Source organism: Aythya ferina (genome assembly GCF_964211825.1).
Source record: "Aythya ferina genome assembly, chromosome: 1".
Classification (NCBI taxonomy): domain Eukaryota; kingdom Metazoa; phylum Chordata; class Aves; order Anseriformes; family Anatidae; genus Aythya; species Aythya ferina.
Genome location: NC_140296.1, coordinates 194685584 through 194697922, shown reverse-complemented (window position 1 = coordinate 194697922; position 12339 = coordinate 194685584). Strand labels below are relative to the sequence as shown.

General features: G+C 39.2%; 1 protein-coding gene across 10 annotated transcripts in view; it reads left to right on the top strand.

The window, feature by feature from the left end:
* The window catches only part of MAGI2 (membrane associated guanylate kinase, WW and PDZ domain containing 2), a 768619-nt gene that overhangs the window by 741713 nt on the left and 14567 nt on the right, over nt 1–12339 (top strand). For 8 of the 10 annotated variants that reach the window (XM_084532022.1, XM_084532020.1, XM_084532025.1 and 5 more), the window contains one exon: nt 3087–3225. In XM_084532022.1, the coding sequence (XP_084388148.1) occupies nt 3087–3225 (139 nt within the window). Of the gene's footprint in view, nt 1–3086; nt 3226–9075; nt 9187–12339 lie in introns of all 10 variants that reach the window. The other 2 variants (XM_084532027.1, XM_084532028.1) reach the window with 2 other exon arrangements.

The following is a 12339-nucleotide window of genomic DNA, read 5'->3' as shown; positions in this document are numbered from 1 at the left end:
AATTCCCTAGATAGGGGGGAGTCTAATTGAAGCTTTTCTAAGGGCAAGAGCATTCATAACGTTTCTCTTCTGTGTTGTTTTCCGTATCTAATCAGACCTGGGTTTGTGCTGCACAGGTGGCATGTTTCAGTTATACATCAGTCAGCCACAAGACACAAATGCATGGAAAACAATTAACCCACGGCTCCTGCCACTATTTATTTTCACTCTGGTCTCAAATCTTGTAATGGAAATTTCAGAGTACCTAATTTTTACATACTTGTTTCTCTCCCCTCCTTCAGTCACATAACCAGAATGCTAGGCTTTAATATATATATTTTTTTTAAGTTTTCCAAGGTTATTTGCACATATGATTTTATATTAAAAAGAGGGAATTATCAAATCAGCTACTTGCTGACTATAGAGAAAAAAAAATACTGAAATACAGAAAAGGTTACACTAATACAAGATAGTTCCTGTATATTGACCTATGAGAACAGAATAAAGGCAAACAGCAAGGGAAAATATGGCATTAACTTAACCTTTTTACATATTAAACTGTATTAAAATCTCCTCCTGTCTTTCTGCTCAGGAGTGTAGAAGATTTTATTTGAAGGACTGTGCGTGCACTGAACAGCTTTCATCATTACTCATTTTAAAGGCTATATATCAAGGAGTGTTAAAAACACCTCCTTCATTTGATCTAATCTGGCACTTCTTCTCTCAAAACATGTTAACAAGATCATTTTAAATACCTTCTGCAAAACTTGGTATATCCAGGCAACATGGCACAAAAAGGAGCTATATTTAAGCCTTTGCAAAATCTGACTTGACTTTTACAGGATTTCTATGAGGATTTAATTGTTTCACGACATTTAGAAGCAGGTTTTCCCAAACTGGTGGAATTTTGTCTGTGTTTGGCCTTACTAACATCCTTGTAGGGAGAGTACAATAAATCCATCTTTCATGTTTGTGCTGCAGAAGTGGCAAGACAGATTTTCTGGTTTTGTTTTGTGTGTGTGCAGCTACATCCTACCAGTACTGCAAAAGTCAGGGTGACACAAACAGACCTGCATGGCCAAACCCAGTGGAGATCACTGCATGAGCACCTCTGCTGCATGTCACGTTGGCCTGGATGTCATCAGAAGTGTCTAAAAATCTGTACTGCATGCTACATCCATGTCCATTCCTCCTAAAGGAGACAATCCTCTAAGAAAGAAATTTGCGCTGCAAAAATAAGGCCTTTTGACACTAAATAATCCTGATTTTTTTCCTCCACTGCTCAGCCTACAGAAAATAAAGAGCACGATAGCAAGGCTCAGAGGTTTTATTCGGATCAATGACTTTTTAGTTAAATAAAGTACTGAAAGAGATTGCGTACAGTATCCTGGGAGAGTTCTTAAAACAGGCTGCAACTCCTATTGACAAGTATGAATTCTTATAGAGAAACTGCCATAGTGCTTTTAGTAACATCTTTTCTGAACAAAAGTAGGGACTAGATGACTTCTTGACATCCCTTCCAGTTTTCTTTGATGCTAGGAGTCTTGTTGACATCTCATATTATGCACATTTATTTGGTAAATACTATATTTCAGACTCAGGAAGGAAGGAAAGCCTCTGGAGGATTATGCTTTCAGTTGACAGAAATACAATAGTAGCAAAGAAAGCATATAAAACAGAAAACATTTCAATGTCCAAGGCCAGCAAAGAGCTGGTTTTGTTAGGAGAGGCTTGTAAGAGGAAAGGGAAGTACCCATCATCTTGAAAACTGTATAGCCTCTTTAAAACCCTCTCTCAGATGCATGCAGCATCGCTATTTTAGTGAGTTGGATCTGCTCAGCTCTCCACAGTGAGGAGGCTGTAGATGCAGACCAAGGCAGGTGTGATCCCACCGAGCAGATATGCTCTCATGACACTGATAAATGAGTTTGCTGAGCCCACCCAGCTGAGACCCTCAAGCAGCTCTTGGATGCACGTCACCTGGACCAACACTTTTGCCACCACTGGGATCTTCACGCAAGTCAACAGGGCTTGGAGGCATCTGCAGTGCAGCTGCAAAACCTTCATTCCAAAGGCTGTGGTGCTGCGAATGCTGGGCTGGCGTGTCACCTCACCATGCTGCTCACTGAACTGTCTCACAAAACAAGTGTGTGGCCATGGTGCTGCAGTACCAAGCAAGCTGTACAACTGCTGCTTGCTCCATGTGCTGGTGCCTACTGTGCATGACCATGGAAAGCAAGTGCTCCGCTATTCAGTGAGGGGTTTCTAGCATCCAAAGCCAGTTCTTCTCACTGAGCAGAGCAGAGGCAGAACATCCCAGCAGGACAAGGCAGGGAAGGAGATTGGGGTGAAAGGTAGACACAGGCATCAGTGCCCTGCTTCGCAGCCAGAGAAATAGAGGCAGAGAAGTACCAATGAGGCTAACTGGCCGCAAAGGCAGTGGAGAAATCAGTGGCAGAAATCTGTAGTCAGAGCTGTGAGGACTGCTGCTCTGAATGGACATCCCAGCAAAAACCACCTGTAGATAAAAAGTTCAAAACATGTTCCTGAGAATCCAGAAGATGTGCATGGGCTGTGCAGTGGCAGCCACAGCAGCTTACCTTGCCTTCTTTCCTAGCTTGCTTCATGATAATTCTAAATCTGGTGTGAAACTTTGCTACCGAGATTTGGATAGTCCAATGGCAGATCTCAGTATTTGCACCCTGACCCTCTCTTTTCTCTATGAAAGCAGCCAGTTACATGCAGCAACAGTCTTCTCAGGCCAGCACAACACTGCAAGCTGAAGTGTAGCATGGGTAGTGTGTTTCCAGCGATTCCAACATATCAAGTGGTTCAAAAAAACTCTTATGTATACAAGGCACAATAGAGGCTATAAGTACGTTACACTGATTTCTGCAGAAGATGAGCAGCATTTGATACACCCCATTCAGAATCCATCTCGGAGGTTATTTAATCTGCCAGTGATATCCCTCAGACAGACAGGAACAAATTTGCCTTGATGTGTCTGTCTGTCATTCAAGTAATCTGTGATCCATTGAATATGTCTCTTTCTGAAATGCTCATTTTCCTGCAATTCTGTCTGACTCGATGTTCTTCTTACCTGACAGGTAGGAGATCAAATAATTGAAATCAATGGAGAAAGCACAAGGGACATGACACATGCCAGAGCAATAGAGCTAATCAAGTCTGGTGGCAGGAGAGTGCGACTGTTGTTGAAACGCGGAACAGGCCAGGTCCCTGAATATGGTGGGTTTTCATCTTTACATTTTTCTATTTGCATGCACCTATATAAATTTGCTTTGGTATTAAGTAGCAGATTGATATATTGTCATGTGCTGGGGCACATTAAGTATGGACTTAAGTACTTACCCAAGTACAGGTGGACTTATTCACATTTAAGTGCTTTCTTGGCTCAAGACCCTATATGTGTACTTCACTGTCCTCAGCTGCCCTCCTGACACAGGCAATGGCTTAGAAGATGTGCATTGGAGGAAGCACTTTGAACTTTTTAGGGGACATCTCTGAGTGTTCTGGGAGTTGCTGATTTGCCTGTAAGCTGTCTTTTCTTTCCTCTATTGGTACTTCTCTGAACATTTTGAATCACAGCAGCTCAGATCTAAACTCAAAGCATTAAAAAGAATGTGCTTCTTTGATAACCCCACCCACAGTATTATCTCTGACAGTATACACAGTTGATCATGTAGAAGTTAACTCTGAAATGAAAAGGAGACTTCTCAACATGGTCAGAAAGTAAGATCCATTCTTCTCACATTTTGTTTCTGGGACTTTTTCAAATATTTCAAACTGTGAGTAACTTAGATAATATTAGATCTTATTTCACTACTGAAATGACAAGAAATAAAAATAAATTACCCAAAGATCATTCAAAGACCAAAAAAAAATCTTTTTGAATGGAAATCAAGTCTTACAGGTCTTACTCTAAAATACAGCGTGACAGTCATATATTTACATAAGTTCTATGATGTCCAAAACTGAGCCTTAAATATCTCAGCAAAAGGCTTGTTTTTTGTTTTTGTAAATGATCATTCCTTAACTTCCTTATGCTAGAACATCCAATTTCCAATGTTCTGTTTGAAGTTCCAACATAATTCCTATTAAAATCAGTAATTGCAGTACGTATGAAAATGCAAAGTAATACTTAGGCTTAAATGTAGGTTCAAGTCAGCCTTTGCTATCAACATAAATTCAATACCTCTACTGAAGACGTTAGTCAGTTCCACTGAAAGCCAGTGCTTTGCCAGCTGTCAGTCTATTTAGTAATTGTACCATTTTCCCCTCTGAACTAGAGACAATCCTGTGGCTGAGGCAATACTTGGCAAAGTGTTTGTTGCATTTTTACCAGCTTTCAGGAGTTTCTCAGCTCATCTGATGATAAAGTCAGTCAGTTGTATTTTTTATGAGTGGGAACAAAGCCAGAATAGCTAACAGTGATTATGATAAATTGGTACAAAGATATTTAATATCAATTTTAGCCAATATATAACCCCTCCAGGGAGAACTCCAGCAGAGATTCAGATAACCTCCAAACTTGATTTATAGAGAGAGGTGCAACATTTTTAATGAAAGAGCAAACAAAAGTCCATGACTGACTTAGCAATAGTAATCCTTCTCAAATAGCAAAGACATGTACCAGCCGTTCCCTCATCCCTCAGAAAATGATTTAATATAATGGGGGTCACAGGAGACTGTTGAGAGCAAAGAATCCATACCAGATCTGATTACAGTTCAGAGTCTTTCCAAATCTGACTTTCTGAAGATCCCAATTCCGGATGACTCTTAAACCTAGGCTTATGGCAGATCTTAAAATTAATGTATATGTTTATGCAATCTTATAGATCTGTACCTTATTCCAGAGTCATAAGACATTGTAAATAGATGGAAAAAAATGTGTTTATAGCATTGTTCTGGGAAAACAAATCCCCCAACAGGTATAATAGAGCACAAGCTTTCCCTTTCCCAAAAGTACCTAAGTAGGAAATACAAATAAACCACTACAAATATAGGCACAGCTTGTAGTGATAACAGAAAAAAATGTGACTTCACAGGACTGTTTAAAGCTTTGCTCACCATTTGAAAAGTCATTTGGAAGGCTTAGAGGAAAGGCTGTGTCAAAATGCAGATGACTGTGATATAAGCACTAAGGCACTCTTGGCACTAAGGTACTTGATTTGGTGTTGGGAGTCAGTAGGTCAGGTTGACAGTTCGACTTGATGGTCTTGAAAGTTTTTTCCAACCTAGATTGTTTTATTCTATGATTCTGGTTCTGTGATTCTGATTCTATGATTCCGTAATATTTGCTACCAGGAAAGAGTTAAACGTTTTCCTAGCTGCACCCCCAGCTTACTGCTCCTTATGAGAGAAGAACTAAGCAACGGTGCTTAAAATCCATGTTTGCCTACTGCACTGAAAAGCAGAAGTGTTCAGAAATTCCTTTGTAGCGTTAACACAACCCACAGAAAGCATAACAGCAGAGGATAACATCCACATGTCTGCAGTTCTTAATGTGAACATGACACAGGCAGAGAAATGTTAGGACTGTGTCCAGTCTGCAGATAGAATGGAAACAAAATAAGAAGATGAAATTATCTGAGATATTCAAATCCTCCCTATTTAATTTCCAACGCAATGAGAAGTGTTAATAGAACAAAAAGAAGGTGCACATAAAAATCAACAGCACCCTCTTAGGAAGTTGAAAACAGAAAATAACAAATAGAAATGATTAAAACCAAAGGGCATTCCTCAAGAAAGCCAGAACCTCAAAGATAAGTCAGTGCACTGCAAAGAGCATCTGTCAGCTTATTGTTGACAGAATTTTTTTTTTCCAAATAGTGGCAAATTGAACACAAAGAAGATTGTGACAATAACTCAAGGACAAAGTGGTCCTGAGGTCATCAGACAAATTAGTCCAAACTTAGTAGTTCCCTTTTCTTCCTACCAGAACCACACAGCTGAGCTGTAACAAGACTAATTGCAGATTTTACTGAAAGAATCAGCCTTTTTTATTTTTAGCAAGCACATCAGAAATATTCTTATTATCATCAGCGTCCAGTTCTATACCCCTTCAGTGGGAAATAAGATTTCATTGAGTATCAAAATGCAAGGCTGCAGGACTGAGCTAGCATCTGGATTGCAATGGTGGTATGGTGCAGAAGAGTAGGGAGGAATGCAAACACAGAGGAGGGGTATCAGGATCCTTTCCCGGTGAAAAATCAGGGCTTCCCAAGTCAGCTGTAGTAATGCTGCATTTTGAGTCCTTTCCAACAGCAATGACATTCAGACTCACAGCATTAAGAAGGAAGCTTACCTAGAATAGCTGAAACCAAATGGCCAAAAAATGCCACATTATTGTCTTTCAGTCTTCTACTTTTTATTTGTGTGATATAATTAATTCTTTTTAAATTCCGGAACCATTGTTCTGTTAGTGCAAAATATGACAGTATGTACTTAAGTACAAGAAATACCACCGTAGGAATGATTATATGATTGGCGTCAGTAAAAGCAGTGTTAAGGAAAAGACATCAGTGATAAGAAAGTGATCAATGAAACAGAAGAATGTGTATTGAAACGTAGAGAGCATTCAGCAAAGAAACTGAAAACACCCCTGAGAGGGTGTAAATCTCCTGAATGAGTTATGTTTGTTTATAACACCTGGAAATCTGTCCCTATAAGTACATCCCAGGAAAACCTGGATGAGCTGAGGCATTGCTTAAACCTGGGGGAAGGAATAGAGTGTTGCAAATGCACCATTTACCTCAAGTCTGGCTGCTGATTGTGCTTGGAAACAAATTCCAGAGATCCTAGAGTCCTTCAGAGAGAGAGAAGTCCCCACATAGCCAGAAATCCTATGCTAGCATGCCCTGCTCTATCAGAATATATGTGAAGGAGCAGGGATATGATTAATGTTCTGAAACGGAAGCTGATTTCACAGCAGAGTGCAGCAAAAGAAGCTTAGAAAACAGATGTTTTATCAGCCAGAATCTCAGAACATGTTTGCTGAGGATAAGGGTAGCCAGAGAAACTGGGCTTCCACAGAAGGTGAATTACTGCAGCTCATCCAACCCCAAAGAACAGCAGCATCATGTTTCATAGGAAATAGCCTGCCAGATATGTTCTGCAAAGAAGCAAGATCACTGTGAGAAATTGGATTACTGTGGAAGAAATAGTAGAGGTGCTGCCGGGGATCCCAACCATGTAGCGCGCTTAGTGCCCAGAGAGTCCTGCTGCAGGGAACACAAGGTCCCGCACACACCACGAGACAAAATTCACAGCCAAAACTTTACCTCTGAGCACTTCTCGGCCCAGCATTAAATACGACTTGATTAAAACAGCAGACCAAGATTTTTTCTCAAAATGGCTGCTTAATTCCCTGTTTATGCATCTGTCTGAGAGGTTATTGACTTCAGCAGGAGATACTGGGTGCTCAGTCTGTGGGAGCCTAATTACAGGCACTGTATTTTACAGGCCTTAGCCACTGCTGTACAAACACCATCAGAAACACATCTATATTGCGCAGCCAAGCATTAGGATGAAGAGGCATCCCTAAAGGCAAAATGTGGGAAAAAAGCGTTCACAAAATCCAAAGATAGTAACATTCAAGTTTAAATAAAACTAACAAATCGCAGCCTCCCCATCCAGCAATGAGCTCTGCAAGAGGCAAGTTAACTCTAATGACAGATCAGCCCCAGGAAGCTACAGTTTTCTCTGAGAACAACCACTATTTTTCTCTAAATATCAATGGAAGAAGGTCCCTAGGAAAACCTGTGATAATTCACTCTTAGTCTCAGCAGTCCTGGCAACTTGCTTCTTCTGGCTTGCTGCTCCTAGCATTTCCTTTTATTACACAAAACTACATTAAAATATGTAAGTCATTAGAAGGATCTCAAAGTAATAAATTTTACAGCCAAATAATTGCAAACAAGGAAAAAAGGTGAAGGACTCTGAGGCATGGTTAGACCTTGAATGGTGACTTGTGGGTGGGCTCCATCTCTCTGGCAAGGCACAACCTCCATCCCCAGCCTGCTTCCCTTCTGGTGCTGAAGAAGGAGGAAAAACACTGAACCTTTAAGGAACATCTAGACAAAAGTTGGTTTGGTTCCCTTCCTGCTTTCACAGCAGGACTTTAAAACCATACTTTCTATCAAGTTTGGTAGTTTCCCACCTAGTCTTAAGTTGCCCAACACCTCCTGCAGAAAGCTAGAAGTTTTAGAGACTCCAGCCTATTCACAGCAAGGTTTTTGAAAACCTTTCCATTGCCCTGCCCTGGAAATCTGGGTCTGGCCTTGTACCTGCTGTGCCTGGAGGACCAGAGTCAGCAAGGTCTGGTGAACAAGATGTCTGTGTCTCATGGCTGGTTGGCACTTCATGGCTCTGCATAGTGGTTGCTCTTCACCTCTCTCTTTCCCCTTGTTTGACATTGTTAAAAGACAAGTCCTGTTAAAAAGACATGTATCATTGTGTGTTTTCAAGATGTGGTGAGGCTAAATCATGTAGAAAACTCGCCCTGTTGGTTTAAAACGTTATTTTGCAGAGCTAGAGTTTAGATTCATTTTTTATTATTTAAGGGAGGACAAGCTGTGTACATAACAAGTAAAGTTTCAGTATACACAAAGTCATTGCTGGTTAACAAACAAAAAGTACAAGTTATTTAGCAGCAAGCCATTTTTGCAGGGTCTTGAAGAAACTCAGTTCATGTTTGAGCACTATGCCACTGACTAAACCAAAAAAATGTCAGAGTTGTTACCAATGTAAGGATTTTTCATACAAATTGGCACAGTTCTGAAATTTTTAAACCCTTTGCTTTTCATTTAACTCCTTCAAAAAGCACCTCAAGATGTACTCCATATCCACAGTCCAAGTGACTCTACCTCCTGAATATATATGCATAGTAGTTGAAATTATTCACTAATATTTAGACTTACAGCATGCTTATTTGTCTTCGCTTTACAGAAATGCTTCTTTCCTGTTACTTTTAAGCTTTTTACTCGGTTGTTCTAAGCATACTAAGAATTCTCTGCTCTAACAATAGTGAAATATCTTTATGTCACTGGTTCTGTTAATTCTAATGATTGGTCCTAGGCTGTTCCTCCCCTTCCTTTAGGAATGGTACCTTCCAGTCTCTCCATGTGCATGAAAAGTGACAAGCATGGGTCCCCATATTTCTACTTATTGGGCCACCCTAAAGACACGGTTTGTAAACTCTGCATGTATATTATCTTTCTCTAATATGCTTTTGTTTCTCACAATTGTTAAATGAGTCTTTTCCAGCTTTTTCTTACACACTAGTTCTCTAAGTAGTTTCTAAGCATTCAGCTCTCCTCTCATAATAGATTATCTTAGATATCGAAGCACCCATGCATTTTACAAAAGTCTTTTAATATACTACATCATTTATAGATGGTTCTTTAAGTTCCAATACTGCTAGTGCAAGAAACACATCAATACGTCTGCCATATATCTGCTTGTTCTCATTACAAAAATTAATGGTATGAATATGACATTTCAGGTAGCAAACCTTAAACTATGGAGAGCCAAAGCCATAATTATCCTCTTCCTTATGGTACTTGGCTTCCAAAAATATTAGTGATTTGAAGGTGGAAGTTAGATAATGATCTCAAACCATATTTATATGCAGCCTCTTGAAGAAATAACTAATATAAAATTGAAGACTATTTGGAACACTCTGTAATGCAATACACATTTTTTAAACCTGGTGGCTATGCGGAATTTACACATAGCACTTTGCACTTGATTTCAAGCAATTTTCTTCATAAATCAGATCCTACTGCACAGGTTGTTCAGATACATCAAATTTGTAATACATGGCCATAGACCAGAAATGATACCTGGAAAGTAAAGGAAAATAAAAATGTATTTTTCATATCTTTTATTGATTGCTGTCATCACAGAAAACTCAGAAGTGTTCAGATGAATTCAGTCTCCCTGCTGTTATTGACTTTGCACACTGTAGTGTATTTGCTATAATTATAAGGCAAGTCTCACGCTATTGAAGCAGACAGATTGGAAATAGAAAGGAAGCTATTCCCAAAGGTATTCTCCAGCCTCTGTGCTTTGAGCAGTTCCTCCAGTATAACCCCCATCAGCAAGCTGTGTTTAAGTGACCAATTTTGGGCATGCAAATCAGGATAATCTAATCAATTGCTTGCAGGTGTTTCCAGTTACAGGTTATTTCCAGCTTGTGTCTACAAGGAAGAATTTTTGGAAAGCAGACATGCCCCCGTATTTTGCTAGTGCAGAACTAGATGCATCTTCTAGAGGCCATTTGAAAAATTGCACCAATGTAGTTCAAGAGTTTGTACTGTACACCGGTGTCTTTCCCCACCACAAACTAGTCTGAGGAACTTCTTCATTACTGTGAGGCCTGTGTAGTGTAAAACTCTGAATTGCACCAGTCCTTGTAGTCATCCTTACCTTACTTCTGCTTTGCCGTCTTAGGCACATGAAGAAAAGTAGGTCAAAGGATCATGAGGATAGAAGTCCAGCCTGGTGGTAGGGCCAGTTCGCAAGTCTCAGTTGTCACACATAGGATGCTCAGTGAGTTGTATTTCCACCACAAGTGTTAGACATTAATAACCATTACTTTCTATGCATTACTTTTATTTATTTTTTTCTCCTATAAAATAACAGACACAGGAAATAAGTCTTCCTGAAATAAGTAGAAATGTAGATCCTCTATAAATATATCTCAAGTCAGTTTTGCAGTCACTCAGATTATTTATTGGGCAGAAAGTGTTGGGACAGAACTTTTCCCAGCAAAATATATCCATAAATCAAATGTTATTTATTTTGGGTCAACACCAAAACCAAAACACCTGACTGATTAAAAAAAAAAAAAAAGTAATGTCAAGACAAATAAAAACATCTGTGTTATAAAGTGTATAGCTTTCAGGTGTTTTTAATGGAACAGTTTGATGAGTCAGGGAGGGATTTTCCTAAAGAGACAGTTTGGAAGGGAGGCTGCAACCAAAATGGTGGCTGTGCTACCTTCATAATCAAAGGCACATCTATTAGAGCATGGACTGAGGATGTGAATCAAATTTCCTGTTTCAGAACAGATATAACCTTTCTGGCATGTCTTAGGAGAGGTCCCTACCTGGTCCCTACACCTACCTGGGCAGCCTGCTCTGAGGAACCTGCTTTGTCAGGGGGGTTGGACCCGATGATCTATCGAGGTCCCTTCCAACCTCTACAGTTCTGTGATTCTGTGATTCTACCATAGCATTATAGGGCAACCTGTTATGAGTCTGCATTTCTCTCACAGAAATTGTTCCATTTTGTATAAATCATTAGTTATTGAAGATCAGTGGGCTTTCCTGAAGTTAGATATAACACAGGAAAGATGCAGATGCTGGAAGGTAGTTTAGAAAGTACACCCAGATCAAGTGACATCTGGCTAAATTCTGTGCTTTCTTGCACTACGGGTTTGGTATCCCTAACCAATGGCAATTGCATTTATATTTGCAAAAATGCATAAACAATTTGGGAGTTTATATTGTGTTTTATTGTTTAGATATAGAAAATCTCCAGCCTTCAGAAATCTCTAGTCATCTGCAAACCAAAATCTTCAAGTTCTTTAGCCCTGATAGTATGTCAGAAGCTTTTATCTTTGTATAATACAAGGCTAAAGCATCTTGGTCTGTGCATTTAAGACAGATAGTCCTACCTGTTCAGAGTACTGATTAGATAATCCAATTCATCCTACTTTTAATACTAACTTTACAAATCTCCAGAGCTGAGGTTAGCTGTTATTTGAAACTTGAACTAGCCCATGTATCATTCATCTGATGTGAGTGTAAAAATCAATAGTCATTTTGGAAAAGTGCCCTTTCCTTCTGCAACCACCTTGATGGAACTGCAAACATTCATTCATATTCATGTTGCATTTCCAATACCACCTTGTTATTTCTAGCAACACCAACTTAATTTCAGGAACCTGTGGTGTGTAAAAAAAAAAAAAAAAAAAAAAAAGTATCAAAATACTGGTTAATAAAATTGGCCTAAAACCATCAGGCAATTTGAATATGAGCTCCCAAAGGTTCTAGCTGTTTTATTGCTATGGGTAAAAACTATTCAAGGACAAAATTGAATATTAAAATTTGTTTTGCAAACACGTCCTTAGTTTTTAATAAATATGTAGCAGCTGGCAGGAAAGTAGAACATCCTTCTGTTAAATAACAGTATATGTGTATATATATGTACAGCAACTTTCTATTTTAAAAGATATATAAACCTTTTTCACAGGTATCCCTTGATACAGAAATAGAAAACAGTTTTGAAAGGAGGAAAGACAGATGGGAAGACTTTCTGAGTTTTGTGGCTATG